Source organism: Prinia subflava, chromosome Z (assembly GCF_021018805.1).
Source record: "Prinia subflava isolate CZ2003 ecotype Zambia chromosome Z, Cam_Psub_1.2, whole genome shotgun sequence".
Lineage (NCBI taxonomy): Eukaryota > Metazoa > Chordata > Aves > Passeriformes > Cisticolidae > Prinia > Prinia subflava.
In genome coordinates this window covers 98,365,157-98,386,455 of record NC_086283.1, presented here as the reverse complement: position 1 = coordinate 98,386,455, position 21,299 = coordinate 98,365,157, and the positions used below count along the sequence as shown (strand labels likewise).

General features: G+C 40.6%; 1 protein-coding gene across 1 annotated transcript; it reads left to right on the top strand.

Annotated features, from left to right (window-relative positions):
- Window positions 1-3,821: 3,821 nt before the first annotated feature.
- On the top strand, window positions 3,822-21,280 carry HEXB (hexosaminidase subunit beta). The gene is made up of 14 exons (XM_063421548.1): window positions 3,822-4,183; window positions 4,277-4,434; window positions 7,779-7,844; window positions 8,588-8,634; window positions 8,840-8,950; window positions 11,420-11,521; window positions 13,099-13,228; window positions 13,891-14,071; window positions 15,087-15,173; window positions 15,751-15,823; window positions 16,501-16,675; window positions 17,965-18,055; window positions 18,281-18,385; window positions 21,099-21,280. The coding sequence occupies exons 1-14, from the start codon at window positions 3,891-3,893 to the stop codon at window positions 21,157-21,159; spliced, it is 1,680 nt and encodes a 559-aa protein (XP_063277618.1). The 5' UTR covers window positions 3,822-3,890; the 3' UTR covers window positions 21,160-21,280.
- Window positions 21,281-21,299: the final 19 nt, after the last annotated feature.

The window sequence follows — 21,299 nt, the reverse complement described above, 5'->3', positions numbered from 1 at the left end:
ACTGTCAGCAGCTATATGTAGTGTGCAATTATCATCCTACTTTATTCAGTCACAACACCCCCTTATAGGCAAGACCTTCATCTGAGGTGCCCTATGCCATGTAGCTAGCAAGTAATCATTAAGTAATCATGTAAATATTCAGTCCCATCTGCAAAGGATATGTGCCACTCATAGGTTCCACTGCTCAGATAGTGGAACCGTAGAATTTATTACAACCATGGTAAAAACATTTACTTGTGATCTGTCAGTTTCAGGTAACTTAAAGATTTAGCTTAGCTTAGCAATGCAGCAAACAAAATATCACCTGGTTTCCAAATAATGAGGAAATCATACTTTTCACTATCAGTGATATGAATTTCTTTCACAATCAAATGGATGAACTTTTAACATACACCAAAAATGTCTTTGTGAGACACTGATGTGCAATTCCCAGTCTGGTCTCAACTCACACCCTAATCTAGTTGGTAGTAACACTCCCATATGTTGACCAGACTACAGTGGCCACAAAATATTACTCAGTGGTAGTAAGTCACTGTTTCTTCTATGCTGCTTTGTTATTTTTCAAATAAGAAGTCAATAGCAGAGTCTATATGGAACATTTCTTTAGTGGAGTCAACAGTAGAGACTGTATGGAACATTTCTTGGCACACCTGGAAACACTGCTGAGAGATCTCCTATCACATAGAAGTGGCTGGAGCCACAGAACAACTGCAAGAACTAAAAGCTACACAAAGGGAAGACCTTCATGCCATAAAAGTTACTGGTGTGCAGCCAAGTTCCACCATTTTGGTTAGCAAGGTGAACTTTTGAGATTTCTAATGTCCAAAACTGCACCTTTTTTTTTTTTTTTAACTTCCTATTTAACACAGGAATGTGTGTGAAGGAATCTGTACAATTCTGTTGTAGGAGTCAAGCTCAGCTACATTTACCCTTTTTTTTTTTTTACTGCAGTAATTTTCCTTCTGTTTTCAGAAAGGATTAGTGTGCAACTAAATGACACATAACTTTCATCTTGGGGAATGGAAAAGCCATCTGTGGTACAAAAAGGGGATTTAAGTTCCTGATCTGAATAACTCGTGATTGCGCTTCTCAATTTTTCCACAAAAATGCAAAATAGTATTTTACTACTTGTTCAGTGGGTATGTAAAACCTATAAAAACTATGTAAGACTTTACAAGCCTAGGTAAGAGTACATTTCCATTCTAACACAGTTTACAGTCTAGGCAAAATGTCAACAAAAAGATCAAAATCCATTCCTCTCAGAAGCACAACATCAAACTTACAGAACAGGCTAAGGATAAAGTATGGTGGATTTCCACATCCAAGATTTTGAGTTGCTACTGGAGTTTTTGGTTTGGTGGGGGATTTTTGGTTTTTGTTTGTTTGGTTGGTTGGTTGGTTGGTTTTTTGTTTTTTTAAGAGTATGAAGCACACTGATGTCTTCTTTGATTGTGCACAATGCTGGAAACAATGACAGTCCTAGATCTGTGGTTTCATTACTCTGCTATGTTCTATGGAAATCTCACTGAAATCACTCTTCAGTTTTATGCATCCTGCTTATCCTCTGCTGTGAGCTTAGAACCAGTCCTAAGATACAACACAAAACTGGGTTACATCGTATCACTTCAAACCTAAGTGTCTAAAAATGCTGCCAACACAGACTTAGATTGTTTGTGGTAACCAAAGACACTACAAGATTTCCTTTAAAAATGAGGATAGCATGCTTATGTCTAAGTACTTCACCCAGTAATTGTTAAATCCCAGAGGCCAAATTGATGCAAAATTGGCAGATATGTAAATATCTCAAAGATACCGAGTTTCTACAATTTTGTCAAGTCTACCACTGAGTAAAAGAAAGAAGCTATATTCATGGACTTACACAAGGAAAGACCACCTGATCTCTTTATTGATCATCAGAAAATCTATCCAGAGAGGATAAAAAATCAAAATTAATTTAAATTATTATTTTGGGCACAGGACAGGTATTTTAAAGCATGATAATAATAAATTATTAGGTGAATATTTATTATGTGACTAATGAATGGGTGCACTTCTTGGTATAAAACAGACTTGCTCTACAGAAGATGCAGCCACTGAAAACAACTGAAAGAAAAAATTCTCAGCATGTCTGAGAATTACCTTAGGGGTGGCCAGGGTGGTTAACACTTACCTGTAAACAGAAGATTTAGTTTAATACACTACAGTTCCCCCTGGAACTGCAGCTGCTTATCTTTACCCTCTCCTTCCCATGAGAGCTTACTGATCTCTCAGGTATCTATGAAACAATCCATAATATCAAAGTATGTCCAAAAAGGTGAACAGAGTAGGCAGCAGAACAATTGAATCAACACAGTTGAGGAGACAGACAATCACACCAGGCAAAGGAAAGAAAAATAAGGTGTATGTAACAGGCAGCTGGAAACCTCTGCCACAGCTGGAAGAGTAGAGTGTTACAATTGCCTCTGAGAGTGCCAGAAAAGACAGCACTGCCATTTCCATATGTTTCCTAACATGCAGGGGCAGGAGTGTAGGCTTGCAGAGTCATGTCCTGTTGTGCCTCTGACATCACCTAATAAAGAATTCCTTTTACTTACAGCATTACAAGATTAAATAGCATTCTGCTATGGATAGCACGCAGCAAACGCTTTCCATTAAGCCTTTGAACTCCATTTGCATGGTTGGGCACAGCAAATGGGAAAACTAGGATATTTTGTGATCCATGCCCTTCAGACCAGCTCCTCAGTTACTCTGCAGTGGCAGAGAGCAGGTGTCAGCTCCCCCCACCATTGCTGTGGGTTTAACTGGTGCATCAGCCAAAGCAACAACGATGACACTTTGGTGTTTGCATTAACCATTCACTTAGAGCTGGCACGAAGCCCGAGTTCCTCCCCACTAAAACTTCCAGTCTTGAAATGCTTGATTTGCCTTCTTCACAAACACTTCAGAGCAACTTTCCCAAGTTTGCACTGAGATTGGCCAGAACACTGGGTTTGTTTGGTTATAGGCCAAAATACTTCGCTGCAACTCAGACTCCTGCTTATTCATGATATAGTTTATAACACATTCTGTAGAAAGCCTGTGAAAAAAGTAGTTTCTGCTGAGTGAAATTGTTTTGTAGCAGTAAAGAGATGCAGAGTCTTTACTCCATAGAAGTGTGGCCTGCATCACACCCTTTCCATACTGAAATTAAGCAGCCACACTCCCTTATTCTATCGAGTCATGTGCAGGATCTCATGCTGCTGGCTAATAAAAAGTCATGGAATATGCTGAGCTGGAAGGGACCCATCTGGATCATTGAAGCCCAGCTCCTAGCTCTGAAAGGACAGTCCCAAGAACCACACCAGTGCCTGAAAGCATTGCTCAAATGCCTCTCGAACTCTGTCAGGCTTAGTGCTGTGACCATTTCCCTAGAGAGCCTGGTCCAGTGCCAACCACCCTCTGGGTGAAGAGACTTTTTCCTGATAATATCGTGAACTTCTAACAGCTGCGTACTGCTGCCTCAAGTCCTGTCACCAGAGTGCAGAGATGGGACCTGCCCCTGGCGAGGCTGCTGAAAACCACAACGCGGCCTCCCTCAGGCGGAACCGACCAAGTGACCCCAGCCGCTCCTCACACGGCTTCCTGCCCAGACCCTCCACCATCCCCGTGGCTCTCCTTTGGACGCTAATAATGGTTCTTTATGATAGAGAACCCCTCGGAGGAGCGAACTGCTCCAGCTAAACTCGTCTCAAACCCTTCCCCGCCGCACTCCGGCCGAGGGGCCGCGGGGCGGGCGGTGCCGCGGGCGGGCACTGCGGCTCCCGAGCCCGCCCTCAGCGGCTCCGTGGCTCCGGAGGCGGAGTCGGGCTGCGCTGCGAGTGGAACGGGCGGGCTGAGGCAGCCGCCCCACTATGGGCAGAGCCATGGGGCTGGCTGGGCTGCTGCTGGGGCTGGTGGTGGTGCCCGCCGTGCTGGTGAGCACCGGCCTCCGCCACGGCGCCCCGCGGGCCGAGGCCGAGCCGGAGCCGTCCGGCTGGGAGCTGGCGGCGGACCCCGTCCCCGAGGACTCGCTGTGGCCGCTGCCGCAATGGGTCCGCACGTACCCCCGCCAGCTGCAGCTAGCGCCCGGCCGCTTCCAGCTGGTGCACGGCGCCGGCTCCTCGGCGGGCCCGGGCTGCGGGCTGCTGCAGGATGCCTTCCGCAGGTGAGCAGCGGCGGGCCCGGGGTGCTGCAGCGGCGGGCCGGGGTCGGGAGCAGCCGCCTCAGGGCCCCGCCGGCGCCTCTGCTTCCCCGGCAGGTACTACGAGTACATGTTCGCGGATTCCCTGCGTTGGCCGCGGGGCCGCAGGCCGCTGGCCGCCCGAGCGGAGCCCGAGCTGTTGCAGCTGCAGGTGGTGATCGAGGCGGGGGACCCTGGCTGTGACAGGCACCCGCAGCTCACCTCCAGCGAGGCCTGTGAGTACCCGCTCGCCGCGCTTCTTCCCCGGCTTAGGCGGCACCATTAAGCGCTTCTTTTCCTATCACGTGTCTGGTGTAGAAGTCAGCAGGTTTTTGGGGAGTGTTGCTTTTTTTTTTTCAAGGAACTGGAAAGCAAGGGCTCTCGGAAGCGCATAAAACCCGTTTCACAACAGTGGCGACCAGAAGATAATTCTTGCTCTTGATGCTGTGGGAAATCTCATCCCGCAGTGAATCATGAAGCTCCTCACTGTGATTTTTTGCTGTTAAGCTGTCATACAAGTCACTTACCTGCTGCTATCCTTTCTAGCAGCTAGGATTAGGAATCAGAGATACCACAGTGTGCGATAGCCAGCTCTCTCTGGTGAGATCTGTGCATATTTAGGAGATGATCCCATTCAGGACAGGGTATTTATCGAGTGAAGGCTGTCACTGCCTACCCGTCTCCTAAGAAATTATTACATTTGAATTGAAGCTTCTTACACTGAGATATGTACATGGTATTTCCTGTTTTTCCAGGAAAACCAGAAAGTGCTAGTTGAGCTTGTTATTCATCTTGCAGTGCTATAAATCTACTTCCTTTCTATCTGTAGATACAAGAAAGGATTTTAAAAAGTGATGTTTATGCTAGATTTATTTTTTCTATGCTTCTTTAGTTCTGTGACTGAAGCCCAGAGTGGAGAAGTACTCTAAGTAAAGTACTAATCACCAGATAATTTTCTTAACAGAAATAAGACTGAGCAATAATATTGCTTTTTGTCTGGTCAGGCTAAGACAAAAATCAATATACTCAGTTAATCTAGTCCTGTTTTGAGATAATGTTGTGTTGTTTGGTATCCAGGATACACATCCTTAGAAAAAAGGTCCTTTTGATCTCAAGTCATACATCTGCACCAGGATTAATTCCACCTGACTTGTGACAGAATGTGCTGATACTAAATTTACTCAATCCTTTTGGGACATACAGCCAAAGAGTTCAGGTTTTATGTGCAAGCTTGTAATACATTTCAATGCAAATGAAATATAGCAGCAAAAATGTTAATGCTCTTAACATTGTTCTGCCAGTCAGGTTATTGTGCTGCTTTTATTATTATTTGAACTTTGAACTGGTTTGTGAACTTTAGATTTTAATCAAGGCTGGTTCTTGTCTTATGTCGCAGGGTCTTTTAGATCATGTGATTTTTTTAGGTTGAATTCTTTAGAACAGGCAGGTTTTTTCCTTCTGCTTTAAGAAATAAATTTTCTGTTACAAGCAACATGTTTTCTTCATGTAATAAGCTGAGTTTTCCAGACTTCAGCAAGTTTTAATTTTCTGATTTTTAATGGGCCATCTTTTTAAGGGTGCAGGTTCTGAGAAATGCTGTTATTGGTGACTTGCTGGTTTGGGTGGTCTGGCTCATTAATAAAGATAGTGTGGACCAGTCAGTGACTACTATCCTGTAGCAAGAGTATTGGATATGTTATCAAAGTCCAGGTTATCTGTCCTCCTGCCTGCTGAGTTCTTACCTGTTTGTGTAAAACGTTTCAAGTAGCTTATTATAAAATTTCCCAAGCTCATTTAAGGTATGATACCTGTTTTGAAAGAAAGCAAACAAACGAAAACCAACCCTGCTGTGCTGGAGATAAATCCTTGACAATTTATCACATTTTCCCTGCAGTTTACCTGTGGAGATTAAAGTAGTCTTCTACATTCTCTTTCTTACCTCAATCTTCCAGTATATGTAATCAGTGCTTAAGTTAACATGGAAGCTTGAGGTGCTTTCTTCATGTCACTGAATGGTTTTTCTCTGGTAGTTTAGATAAATGTTTGAACTGTGTAAATTGTAGCCAACCATTCTTTCATACTGACACAAATCAAATAAGTCACTGCACAGTAATTCAAGCCTTTTTTCCTCTGCGGTTTCAGACGTGCAATTATTGCTTTGATGTTTGAATAGTAATATAAATCTATAGATTTATAGATGTAGTATATTTTGATGTATATATATGTATGTGATTTTTAAAAAATGCTTAAAATATATTTGCTTCTTCTCTACAATTTACTGAACCTCCTTAAATTCAAAACCAAAATTGTTTTAGCTTTTTTGGTTTTTTTCCAACTTTGTACTGTACTTCAGTACTCAGACTTAACGAAGGATTGTTGTGGATTTCTTCAGGTACCACTCTTCATTTTACTTACTGTGCTTTGTCTGACTGCCCCCATACTGGTGCTGAGGTCAAGAGGGTGACCTGGCACTCTGTTGGAGCATCAGGGACAGCATCAGCAGGGCAAGGGAGGGCATTGTCCTGCTCTGCTCTGCTCTGGGGCAGCCTCAGCTCCAGTGCTGGGGCAGCTCTGGTGCCACAATAAAAGAGAGATATAAAATTACTGGGGAGTGTCCAGAGGAGGGCTACAAAGATGGTGCAGGGCCTGGAGGGGAAGCTGTGTGAGGAGCGGCTGAGGTCACTGGGTCTGTTCAGCCTGGAGGACACTGAGGGGAGGGCTCACTCTGGTCTTCAGCATCCCCCTGAGGGGAAGCAAAGGGACGGGTCTGATCTCTTCCCTCTCATGACCAGTGACAGGACTCAAGGTAACAGCACAAAGCTGAGCCAGGGAAGGTTTAGGCTGGATATCAGAAAAAGGTTCTTCACCTAGGCTGTGGCTGGACACTGGTAGAGGCTCCCCAGGGCAGTGCTCTCAGCAGCAGCCTGACAGAGTTCCAGAGGCATTTGAACAGTGCTTTCAGGCACTGGCGTGATTTATTCTTGGGGGTGTCCTGTGCAGGGCCTGAGGTTTGACTCAATGGTCCTGATGCATCCCTTCCAACTCAGCATATTCTGTGATTCTATATTTTGATTAGTAATTTTTTCTTTGTAATCAGATCTTAACAGTAAGCACCTGACAATATGATATGACAAGTTATATCTCTAAAAATATGTAACCATAAACTGTATAAAAGGAAGGTAAAAGGAGAAGTAAACTTTTCATGGTTTCGTTTGGTTTAGCTGCCCAACCCTTATCACATACGTCTTAAATGCAAAAATATAGTCAGTTATGTTTTAAGTCAATTGGGTTAAACTTAGCTGGAATTTTGGCTCATGTATAATATTCTAATATTGCCCTTACTAAGCACCTTGCTTCTTTTATCTTTTTGATTAGATGTTGATTCTCTGAACAGTAGTTTGTTTTTTATAGGAAAACAGATGAAAAATAATTGCATGTTATCACCATTAAAAACAGGATTGGTTGGAATTTAATACACAAAGGGAGATGTGGCACTTGAAGAATCTTTTTAATAACTTTTGGCATTGTCCTGTCAATTGATTCTTTCTTGATGAGTAACCAGCTTTTTTCTTTTCTTTAGACTATTTAAGTGTAACTGAGCCTGTGGCTGTACTGAAAGCTGCTGAGGTATGGGGTGCTTTAAGAGGTAAGCTGATGCTTTTCACCTTGAGCTATTTGTTTGGGGCTTACACAAACTTCATGGCAGACCATGAAGAACCAGCTGACCACTGAGCCTTGCCCTCATTCAGTATTTCATTGTAAGTTAGCTTCATCAGGCCAGAAGGATACTCAGATATCAGTTAGACCCTTGGTCCAGATGCTCAGCATCTCAGATCCAGTGGCACACTGTGAGTACATTCTTGCTCTGCCTGAAATAAGCCAGGCCAAGCAAAAAGCTTTCTAAACTACAGTGTGAACAGATTATGTTTTGTCTGCACCTATAAAGTGGACATGCTAAACACATCACAATGAATAATAATTCTGACATTTCAGTCTGCTGTTCTTACTGAAATGTTAAGTCTATATACTAGTTACCTGTAAATCAACAGATTTTTCATGCTGAATTAGAAACTTCACCAGTTCCAGAGATTGCAGGAATAGATGTACAAGAAGACCAGAAATTCACACCTTACTCCCAGTAACTTTCCTACTATTTGGGGATTAATCTGCTGCAGCTGAGCAGTAGCACAAGTATTCAGTATCTGTGCATAATAGAGAATTTTAATGGTTCTCTCCAAAATTTTTTAAGTGGTGGTGCTTGAGCAATTAAGGGAGCTGTTCTAAAGAGAAAGAAACTCAGCTCCAAAGCATTCTTTCTAGCTACATGACTGCCTGTCAATAGTTACGATGCTGTTTGTAATTGAGATCCCTTTCTTGGATATTTTTCAGGGTTGGAAACCTTCAGCCAGTTGGTTCATGAAGATGACTATGGAAGTGTAAGTATGGCTATTAACTAAATCCACTGTCCTGGTAACTGGATGCTTCTCTAGAAACAGCAGATCTACCAGTTTCATTCAAAAACATTTCAGTTTGTTACTTATTTCCAAGAATCATTTTCTAAAAAAGAAAAAGTATTTCCTGTTTGAAATTATAAATATGAAAATAAAATAAAATTCTAATTTTTAAATTTTGTTTTCACAGTTTCTTGTCAATGAATCTGAAATCAATGACTTCCCAAGATTTGCTCACAGAGGAGTCTTATTAGATACTTCAAGGCATTATTTACCATTGAAATCTATTCTTACAAACCTGGTAAGTAGTCAGTTTTGTATCATTGGTAATAAAGGCTTTTTGTTGTTGTGTTTTGGCTCTGGAGTAGGTAGCAACTGGGGCTGGTATGAAAGAGGAACCCATCTCCTCTGTCTGACTTTAAAAAGACAATGAACTTTGATAAGCAAAAGCCTGAACATAAACTGGAGAGGAATCAAGTGGGCACACAGAATGATTGTTGAATCTGTAAAGGGGGCTGGTGTTTGTGGTACCCCAGATTCTCTGTATTTTCTGATGCCTAAACCAGCTTATGCATTATTTCTTGGAAGCATGTTTTATCATCAAGCAATAAAAGGGATACCTTGCAAATTCTAGCTTCAGTGCCAGTGATTTCAGGAAAACTCCAGTCTCCTGGAGCAGACTGTGGTAGTCCAGCAGCAGGCTTTGGTTGCTAAGTGCAAGCCAGTAATTAAGTATTACAGAGCAAGGGAGGAAATTCAAAATGTTCACTGGAAGCTACTGAAAAATAAGCCCAGACTATTCAATAAAACCGAACAAAACTTCCTTCAAAAAGCTTAAGCACATTAAGAATTAATATGCTCCAGCCCTCATGGAAAGGTGATGTATTTGTATAATCTTAGCAGCCAAAGCTGGGGTTTTTACTGTTTTGCACTCCCCATTTTTTTTTTTTGTTAAAGTCCTTGTAGGAGGGATTATTTACTTAGAGTGGAGGAACAGGCAGTTTCCTGTTCTGTCTCTGTCTTGCTTTTCCAAGATGAAATAATATTTGAAATTTCCCCTCCCTACTGCAGAACTTTGAAAAACAGGTTTGAGATAGGCAGAAAGAGTGCAGTAAAGTAAAAACCTCTAATTTCTGAGGTCATTCTTGAACTATGTTCAGAACTTGTCCTGTGGTATTTACCACTTGTTTTCACATTCGAGGTCAGTGCCTGTTCAGCAAGTAATGCTTGTGTAGTGTTACCTTTGCAACAGAGGATACTTCAAAGCCTCAAATATTTCTGTCAGTATTTTTTGTCTTGTTGAAAAGAGTTGTCCAAAGAGACTTGCATTTCTGACTATTTTTTTTGTTTCTGTAACTGCTGCTATTCTGCTTTCTTTCCTTAAATTGCACGTCTGTCTTAATACGTTACCAGAGCTACATTTCACGCTGTTTGCTGGTTTAGGAACAAGCATGCTTTTCTTCCCACCTCTGTGCCTGCTTGAATCCAGACTAATAAAAAGCATCAGTGATCTCTTCTCAGACGTGTGATGATTAGATACTTAGGGCAGCAGTTCAAGTACATTTCTTGTTTGTGTTCAACTGCTGCACCGTATTTCCAGGATGGGCATTGTCCTTGAGGAAGGAGTAGGTGAACAGAAAGTCCAGAGATGTAATTTTCTTTGCAGAAGGATGGTATTTGTTAGAAATGCATGAAGACATGGCAATTAAAACTTCTGCAGTGTCATAAAACAGATGAGATAGATAAATCTGGGGAATGGACAAGATATAAATCTTCCTCTGTATTTGGTGGGAGTTCCTGAAGAGATTGTATCACCTCTTTAAATATACCTAGGTGAAAAAAGATGGGAGGAGTGGGTGGTGAAAACAATTGTATTGTGGCAAGGGTTGGAAGCAGCTGTGTTGCAATCAGTCATAGACAGTGTAAACAATTATTTAGTCTGCTCACAGCACACCCTTCTAGTGACCATCAAGCCAGCATAACTCAAGGTATGTGTGTAAGTGTCCAGCTGGAGTCATAATTCTAAAATAAGTGTGTTAACATTGATCTTGATTAACTTCAAGATCCAAAAAAGGGAAGTACCGACCCTGTTATGAATGGAAACATAAAAGAAACACTGTCTTTTGCAAGGAAAATGCATAGTTTATTTTGCATGCATTTGAAATGGATTCTGCAGAAATCACTAGCAAAAAGGGATGTACTATGTAGGAAACTCTCATGCTGGTTTTGAGTCCAGGGTATTTAGTTATAAAAGTATAAGCTTCTCAGTAAGCTGAAATAGCTGATAGTGCATGGAGGAATACCCATAGAACCATCTCTGCTGGAAGGGACCCAGAAAGATCATCAAGTCCAGCTCTTCAGTGAATGCCCATATGAGGGTCAAACCTTGGTGTTAGTAGCACCATGCTGTAAACAGCTGAGCTGATCTCAGCGTGCGTGTTCTGAAGTGGAAGAAATTCATAAGTGTTCACAGAAGTTCTACACAGGCTGGTAGAATAGATCAAGAGGTTTTTGACAGCAGTGGTGAAAATACATTGCAAAGGGGTGGAGCACTTAGAGGTATGTGCTTGTAGGATTTAGTGAAACATAGAATGCTTTTTTTGGTTTTGGTGGGTTTTAGTTGGTTTTTTGGCTGGTTTGGTTGAGGTTTTTTTCTTTTTTAGTTGTTGCTCTATGCCCCTGGGATATGCTGGGACAAGACCACTGTTTTGCCTAGACTTTCTGTGAGAATGAAGTGTTTAACTAGACTCTATTGCATTATTTGTTACAGGATGCCATGGCTTTTAATAAGTTCAATGTCCTCCACTGGCACATAGTAGATGATCAGTCCTTCCCTTACCAGAGCATTTATTTCCCTGAATTAAGTGATAAGGTGAGTGAGCATCATTGGAACAGGGTGGAAGGGCAGAAATCTGGCACATATTTTATGAAAATAAAATGTGGGGTTTACCAATGCTTGAATACATCTACTTTGGCTGATTGTAAAACAGCACCATGGGACCAGTAACCAGCAAATCCACATTTAGGATCCTGCCTGGGTCTATGTGGACCATTTTTAAGTTTTCTTTTGGATACATTGTAAATTACCATCTTTACTCTTCTGTGCAAATTTTTTCTGAATGATCCTCAGTGTTGGCAAGTCTTTGAACACTAATGGTACACAAATAAGTAGCCAGCACTGCTTGGATTTCTGTTGATGGGTTTCTTTACCTGGTTGACTTCTGCCACTCAAACAAATGTAAGAGATTTTCCTGCCAGCTCTTTGCACCACTGCAGTAGTACTTTTGCCCTGTCTGATACCTAGTTAGCTTTTCAAAACACACCATGTCTGTAAGAAATCCAAAAGCACAAGGTTGTTTCCTGGAACAAATACAGTGGAATGTGTCTCCATTTCTAGATGCATAGTAGGCTTTGTTACATTAGTGAGAGCCATCATGAGGTTCTTGCTCAGTCACGGTACCACAGGAGCTAAATCAAACATAGTTAAGTAGTTAAGAATAATTAAGTAGACTAAACCTAAGTACAAGATGTGTGATTCTGTTTTTAAATGCTTGCTAGAATCTGACTTTCATGAAAATTCTGTTGGCAGTGCTTGAGCAGGTGCTATGAAGAATTCTATAATTCAAAAATTGTAATGTTGCATAATGCAGTCAGATTATTATGTCTAGTAAAGGCAAACTCTGGCAGAGTTCTGTCATATATCCCACTGACAGCTAGAGAGAGGGAGATGGTCTTTGTCTCAACAAGCTTCTCTTTGAAAGGCATCTTGTCTACTGTTTCCTTTTTTGAGTAACTCAGCTGTGGAAAACATTTTTAGATAAACAGAAGCTTAAGGTGCTATAAATCATGAAGAGTCATGATGTATTCCTACATAGTCTGGCTCTTTGGCAAGCGTCTGTTTCACCAAACTGTAGTGATCTGGGTCACTGTCACATTTATTGGCATTGTGGGAGTGGAATTACACTCAGATTTAGTGTCACAGAAGAAGCACATCCTGATGCTAAATTGGTCACCGTATCAAAACTGAGAAGCAGAGATGTTGGAAGTTCTTTCTGACTTGGCAGAATTTTTCCATTAATCTTGCACGTTATGTAGCAAGGGCCCTGTGTTTCAGAGCTAATAGGCAAAAATAACTTGCCTCTGTACAGAGGAATTGAAAACCATATCTTTCAAAATTCTGAAGGAAGAGAAACTAGGTTTTCTGTGTTCTTCAGTAATTGTGAGCTGAGGAGGAAAGGAAGGTCTCCTCAAGGAGATCTGTCTCAGTGTTTTGAGTTTGTTGTTTTGGTGGGGTATTTTTGCTCTCCATATGTGAAAAGTTCTGTCTGTACAGTTGATAAACCACAGCCAACTTATAAAACTGCTCTCCAGTGTAAGTTAAAATCCTTCCATCCAGATTTTGTGATGTGCTGGTGCAGTGTGTTGTCTCTGAATGTGGATATTTTACAGGGGGCATACGCCTCTAGTCTCATCTATACTCCTACTGACGTCCGCCTGGTGATTGAGTACGCGCGGTTGAGAGGCATCAGGGTCATCCCGGAGTTTGACACGCCAGGACACACACAGTCCTGGGGAAAAGGTATGCCAGAGAAAGTATTAATGGCTAAGAGATTGTGGTAATAGTACGCACATTAATTTTTAAAGAAGTAACCAATAAAGTGCTTTGGAAGGCCCTTGATAAGAGGTGAGGAGGAGGCACTAAGTGATGTCACAGTTACAGGAAATGAAATTAAGAAAATTGATATGTTCTATGCAAGATGTATTTGCAAGGGTATGGATTATATTCTCCTGAAGACTTCTTTCTACCTTGCACTATGTACCTCACACTGACTTAGGTGTTAAAAAGGCAGAGTAATAAAAAGAGAAAAGAAGCCTCTGAGGCACACCCATTATGTCTGGCTTTCTTCTAACTGGCTTCCTTCTGATAATCATTAAAGCCTTTTTTTTCTGTTCAAGTAGTTATCTAAATGCTGTTTTCCAGATATTGTGACATATGCAACATATATTAGTGTGTGTTAAATCACAGATTTGAAAGTCAGAGTCCTGACTGCCAGTTAGAGGGTTCTTCAACCTTTTACAAGCTGTCTTATTTCATCCTGCTTCTATTTGATTAATCTTAAAATAGGTGAGCACTTAGGTTCTGAATATTTACCTTTTTAATATGGCTAACTGCTTCTTCCTCCTAGCAAAGTTAGCATAGCAACGTGAAACTGAATATCGTCTATTAATTGTTTTTTTTAGGTCAGAAAGGCCTTCTCACTCCTTGTTACAATGGAAGACAGCCAACTGGGTCCTTTGGACCTGTAAATCCCATTTGGAATACGACTTATGACTTCATGATCAAGTTCTTTAAAGAGATCAGCAGTGTATTTCCAGATGAATTCATTCATTTAGGAGGAGATGAAGTGGACTTCAGTTGTTGGTATGGTGACCATTCAAGGAACAAATATCTAGTGCCTCCTAAACCTATCCACCTCCATAAATCATAGAACTCAGTTGCACAACAAAGTTTTCAATGCATAACCAAAAAACCTCCACTCCTACCTCTGTAACTATTTACAGGCAGATGCTGTAAATAGTTATTCTGATGCTCAGAATTTTACTTTGACTCCTAGTTTCATAAATACTCAAGTATTCTAAAGGATTCATTGATGAAAATTACCCTGGCAGGACAGAGAACTAGTATGTTAGAAAAGCACTAGGTAAGAAAATTAACATTTAAATGGTTTGTGTTTAAGTAGCTGTTTACATTGAGTTCTGCCCACCAGAAAATCTGGTAACAGTAAGAATTACCAAACAGATTCATGTGTGTTTGTATTAGAAATACAGCAAATATTAATAGTGTACTTAATTCGGTTGTGGATGTTGAATATTTTGGAGTCTCTCTGCTGGAGAGACCAACTAATAATAAACAATTTGGAGTATTTTGATGAGTATTCAAATTGATCTAGTTAGTATTTCTACATTCTCTTCTAAGATCAAATCCAAACACTCAGGACATGATTTAATTTTTATAGAGAAGAAAAACTTCTGGCAAATGCTTTAGCACAAAAATGTTGGTTTGTTTTTTGTGGTAGAAATGCAATATTGTGGAGTTCTCAGACTGCTGATAACCCTGGCACAAAGTGGCTGAAATGCCATGAACCCCAAAGCTCTTAGGAGCTTGAGGCAGCCTGCCAGAGACTGCTTCAGAACAGGGACTCCCAACAGAATTACCAGAGAATTAGGTCTACCAGCTTTATTTCAAATCAGGATGAAACTCTTTCCAAATATCTAAGTCATGTTAACCTGCTACTTCTGCTCTGCAGTGCTTCCAGGCTGTGGCAGGCTTAAGGCATCAGTTAGTGTGCTGTGCATAGGTAGAAATGATTGGGAAATCTGGTTTAAAACACGACAAAAATAATCTTTTTTTAAACTTGTTTTCTTGTTCATTTAAGGAAGTCTAACCCTGAAGTGAAACAATTCATGAAGAAGAAAGGTTTCGGCACAGACTATGCTAAACTGGAATCTTACTATATTCAGAAGTATGTTGTTTTATTAATTCTTGCTCAGTTTTCACTGCCATTATTTGAGGGTGGCATTGAGGTGCAGATACAGAAGCTGACCTAGTATCTACGTTACACTGAAAAGTTGCCACATATTTGGGACTATTCATTTCATTTTAAAATGCCAGGTCTGAAGTTCATAGCTTTAAAATGTGGGACACAGCACGGATATGTAGGCTAGTTTTACATACACTGTGAATGTATTGAATACCTCTTAAATGAGGTATCTGCAGTAGTGTTAGCACACAGGGTGGAAGGAAGTTTTTGCAGACTTTTCTTTCCTTAAATAACACTGATTTAGTCACCCTGTATGAGTTGCTGGTAGTTCTGAACATCAGTTTGTGTAAATGCATGTGTGCATTGTTCTACATGGTAGAACATGCTCTGCAAGACAGAACACTGAGGGCTGAAACCAGAACAACCTGCTTCTTCTTGGACCCCTGTGCAGTGGAGAGAAAGGTCTGATGTGCCTTGGGGTAGAAAATGTTGCTCTGCTTTGAGTGCTTGTACTTATCTCATTGAAGTTCACCAACCTGTTCTTATTTTTAAATTCTAGCATTGTGGACATTGTTTCCTCCTACAACAAAGGACAAATGGTCTGGCAAGAAGTGTTTGATCACAAAGCACAGGTAAGATGGGAAGATTAGTAAGGTACTCTTGCATAACAGCACAATATTGTGCTTCCAAAGCAGACTATTAAATAGATCAGGATTTGTCTCTGAAGAGTTAAAGCAAGTCTGCTGACATTAGCAAGTCCCTCCAGCTGTGGGTAATTTCAATCCCTTGAAATTATCATTTGTTGAATGTGTAATACATGAAACAGGAACGCCAGCATTGAAGTTCTTTTTAAAGGTGAACATAGTTAATATAAAATGCTTTAAAACATCAGCATGAAGGGTAGAGAAGTTTCTGTGAGGTTTTGTTCTTTTTTTCACATAACTGTGTGTCTGATCTAGTAACACTGAATGTTCAGTTTTTAAGAGGTGGTCAGATATGTGGTGCATGTAGGAATCCTCTTATAGAGCATTAACTGTCTGCAGTATAACCTGGGCTGCACTCTAGTTGACTCTTTAAAACCAGCAAAGAGCTAATCAGCTTTAGACCTGGAGGGGAAGGAAGGGATGACAAAAGGTAGTTTCCAAAATGTTCCTCTTAAAAACAAAATAGAGTTTTGAAATTCATGATCTTTTTCCTTGATAGAGTTTTGAAATTCATGATCTTTTTCCTTGATAACAGCAATTAGGATTGCCATTAATGTTTTGGGTTAAGTTGGTTAGTTTGCTTATTTTGTTTTTTCCTCTTTAAGCTGAAACCAGACACCGTAGTTCAAGTGTGGATGGCAAATAACTACGCTCGTGAACTGAGCAGTGTCACAGGAGCTGGGTTCACTACTATACTGTCAGCACCCTGGTACTTAGACTACATTAGTTATGGTCAAGACTGGAAGAAATACTACAGTGTCGAGCCACTTAACTTCCTTGGTTTGTTACTTCTTTTATATGCATGTTCTGTGCATGAAACTCCTTGGTTTATAGTATAGTGTAAATGGAAAAAATAGGGCTGTTTAGAGTGGCCATTCCATGTGATTATAGTATCATCAAAGGAATTATGGTCAGCTAGAACTCTGGCAAACTCTTAAATTAAAAAAAAAGGAACTTTGCACTTCTCACATGAGAAGTTGTTCCCTTCCTCAAGCATCTGATACTGATGTTTGCACAAGACAGAATGCTGGACTAGGAGCAGAGGCTTTAGGAGCAGAGTTGTGTAAGATGACTGTTTGTAGACAGACACTGACTGTGTGTTACCAAGCTTCTTGGGTATTAAACTAGTCTAGAAAAAGACATGTTCTCTCCCTGTATCTAAAGTTGGTACAAATTGTGGGAAACAGAAAAAGCAGAAAGCTTGCATAGCAGTGCAGATGTAAAACCTGGAGTTAAAAAGATACCAGACTAAAGACAGAAAACAGTAAGACTGTGTTTTGTGCTGTGTAGAGTTAGGCTTTAGCAAGTAGAAAAATATGTTAAGCAAGATAATAGAAAAGTTTAATAATGAGGCTCTTGTGCTTTTCTAGAAGAGCATAAAAAGCTCCTGAGTAGCAAAAAATATGAAACAAGCACCTATTGTTAGATACAAGGTATACATGTAGCTTTAATGACTGGTTTATGCAGATGCCTGTAAGCTCTTGACAATTTGCTATTGGTTAGAAAACTTTTAAAAGGCCTTGTAACACAGAGAATTTCAGCTGCTGTTGGCAAGATGTGAGCTGTTGCCATCTTTCATGTCTCACCCTGTACTGAGGCTGATGTCTGCATAAAAGCTCGAGGAACAGCTCCCTGCAGTCCCATCCCATTATTTGGAAATATTTAATATCCAACAACAAACATCTTACACTTTCCTTGGAGCTTTCATTATGTGCAAGGGAGCTCTCTAAGCTCATTAAGGAGAATACCTAAGTAATTTTTTCAAGGCATGTTCTGTATGTAATAGAATGAACAGTTTCCACCAGGATTTAAATCTGAGGAATCTCAAAAAACCGAGGAATCTCCTCAGAGTATAAAAGGTAAAATCCTTTCTGACAGAGCAGAGAAATGGCTTCACTGGACAAAGAGCTTGGTGGTTGTCACATTCAGTAACAAGACTACCAAAATGTAAGTTAATGCTCAGGATAGGTATTTTATATGAAAAAAACTGAACATCAGTCCTATCCAATTGTTGATATATGCTCATCTACTGGACAGAGAGAAATACTGATTTTCTGCTTTTAATTCAGGATCTGAAAAACAGAAGAAACTTGTAATAGGTGGAGAAGCCTGCCTGTGGGGGGAATTTGTGGATGCAACTAACCTGACACCAAGATTATGGTATGGACTGCTTTATCATTAGATTTTAGAAAGCCAGCTACAGTAAACATTAATTAATCCCACAGGGTTGTATGCTAGTGGTAACAGTGCTCTGTGCTGAACCTAAGCAGCTATGAAAATTAATGCTTCTGGGTATTAAAGTATTATATTAGACCTGGTATTAAAACAAAAATTCTTGGCTGTAGACCATACCTACTCTAAAACTTCCCTTTTATCCCTTTCCAGGCCTCGAGCAAGTGCTGTTGGGGAGAGACTCTGGAGCAGCAGCAACGTGACCAACTTGCAGGATGCCTACGAAAGGCTGACTAAGCATCGATGCCGCATGCTCCGGTAAGATTTAGGAGCTACAGTGTATCTTAATTCTCAGTATTTATAACCAGTGGAATAATGGTACAGGCTTGAAGTGCTGGCCTGGAGAGGGAGGAAAAAGAGCTACCAGTTTAACCTGACTGTAAATGCAATCCTGTTTGGTTTTGTATCCACAGAAGAGGAAGATAGATACTTTAAGACAGGAACTCTGCATGGTTTTACAACTAAAATTTTCAGAACTTTTTTCAGTGAAATACTAGGACTCATCTGTATATCTCTTTCTTGTAAAGGAAAAATGAACACCATGAGTGATTTATTTCAGACAAAAATTACATTAAAGGGTATGTGGGAGGAGTAGTACACTGACAGAGGGAAAAGCAGACTTCTAGAAAAAAGGTGGTGTTATTTATTTATTATGAATAATAATTAAAGACCTGCAGCAGTTAATCAATTGAAGCTGTTTGCATGAGAATTGAGCTTGGGGAAGCTATTCTTTCAGGTATTGCCTTACTTTAGGGGCTGAAAGGGGTGGACAAGCAGTCCATGACAAATTTTAATTCATTTATGAGCTGACTTTTTTCACTGTAGTCAGAACACATTCTTCTTCCAATTCTTTCCTGAAAAGTACCTAGACAAGTTACTGGTTATTTATTGCTAATGTTGTTTTTGTATATTCACAGTTGCAAATATGAGTGATTTCTAGGTTTTGAGTCCAATTTTGACTCCACTTTTGAGGTGCACAGTGAAAGAGCTGAACAGTTGAACTGCAGCAAGCATGAAACATTCCATTTTGTTTCTCTAAAGAAGTTTATGACAACTCATAGAAAATTTCAGTTCTGTGTGGTAGTAGTTCAAGGTAGCTACAAATAAATGTTTTGAAGAACAGGATACAACAGCTGTTACAGTCAGCACTTGAAACTCAAGCTCTCTGCTCATGTTCATGAAGATGTCTTAGCGTGATTATCTGTTGGAATCACTTTAGAATATATAGTGTATGTTTCTTTAATCAAGAGTGACTGAAGCATTTGTAAGTTTTGACTGGTTGGGTTATTTCAAGATGGCTTAAACTAATGATATAGGAAAATAGCTATATGTAAATTGTGCTATCTCCCTCAGTCATGAGAAAAATAGATATATTAAGAGAGTTGACAAATACATGTTAAAAACAAGATTAAAGGTATTTCAGAATTTATGTCCTATTACTTAGTAGGGTGGTGCATCTCTTGGTGGGGCTCAGGAAAACACTGCTACAGCTGAACAGTTCAGTGTACAGTGGTTGTACCAGCAGGATTAGGGTTTTACAGTGAACTAAGCATGTTCCTGGACCTGGCTGCATCTGCATCTTTTTCCTTAACACTGGCACTTGTATTGCTGTACAGGGAGCTGGTCCAGATGACAGCAGCTGCTCTGCTAGTGCTGGCATGAGAAATGCAGAATGCAGACTAAGGACTACTCCCTGTACTTCTTGCACATATTTAGCAACAGAAAGTAGTCTAAGGAAAAACTGGTTTGCTGGCTTAACATGAACAATTCCTGTTAGAAAGTCACTACCTTAATAAAAAGGTGTGTTGTCCTGAAAATGATTCTTTTTATACAGGCTGTGAACTAGAATAACACTACAGAAACCATTCCCTGTCTATTGATAAAATAAATGTTCCATGGAGCTGCAGTTGTTGGGTTTCATGTACATGGGGCTTCATCAGAGAGCTGACTCAGTGTCAGGCTGCTGTGGTCTCAGCATGTATGCAGGACTGTGTTCTGCTGATGTTTTTACTCATCACGGATGCAGACCGTGGCAGTTGTAGAAGGATGAGAGGCTTTTCCAAGAGAGCAAACAGCCCTGGCTTGCTCTGCAGCTGGCTACCAGGGAGCAAGGGAAATGGGTAGGAAGCACAGTGTAACAGCCAGATCCTGGTCACTGGAAGAACAGTAACTCTGCCTACTGAAATAGCACTGTGAATGCAGGAGGTACTACTCAGATCTAAACTCAGCTTCTTCTGATTCAGCAGCCCAGGTGATAGCAGGAAGGAAACAAGAAGATGGGCATATATTCCAGACAGCTACAAGACCAAGCCTTGTCTTTACTACGAGTATGCCTTGCTTAGCAGCAGCAACTGTTCAGCTGAGCTGTTAAATCAGTTTCTTCCACTGCACCACTTTTAAACATTAGTAGCAGTGGTATCTATGTCTTAAACATTTGAGAAATGGAATGTTGTTTACTGCTTTACCTCTGAAATATGTTTTTATTCTATCTTACTGCACCAATATAAGCCACAGGGGTTGTTTTTTTTTAATGCCAGAATAATTATAGTGTAAGCTGAAAAAAACCCCTAACTTCTCCCCCTAAAATAATGAAAATTATAGAATTAGAGCTGGATATGAAGGAAACATTGACTTGGGGAGAGGGGAGAGTGTGTAAATAAATGTCAGTTGATTAATATTTGCCTTTCTTACAACTTCTTTTCCATAAAAGCAGTAGATCTTGCGGCACATCAAAAGAACTAGCCCCTGAATTTAAGCTTTTCAACACGTCTGCTAAGAGCTTGGTTCAGTCAAAAGTACAATCGCAAGTAGAACAGGGCCCTTTATCACTCCCTAAATAGGCCATCTGTTGTTCCTTGGGACTAGTTCTGTTTCTGTAGTTACTAAAGCAGATTGCCAGTATCTCTCTTCCTGCCTACCCCAGCAGCCAGGTGTTTGATTGCAGCCACACCGTTCTGCTTTATTTCCACAGCCGTGGCATAGCGGCCGAGCCGCTGTTTGTTGGATACTGTGCCCATGAAGCCAGGCCATAACTGCTGCACAGAGTACTTGACAACAGCCTGAAGTGCCTCTGGGGATGAATATGCACCTGTGGTTTCCTACCTGAATCAAGACTTGAATTTCTCTCTTTTAAAATAAAATTATTTGACAGCCTTGGTGGAGTAAAAGTAAT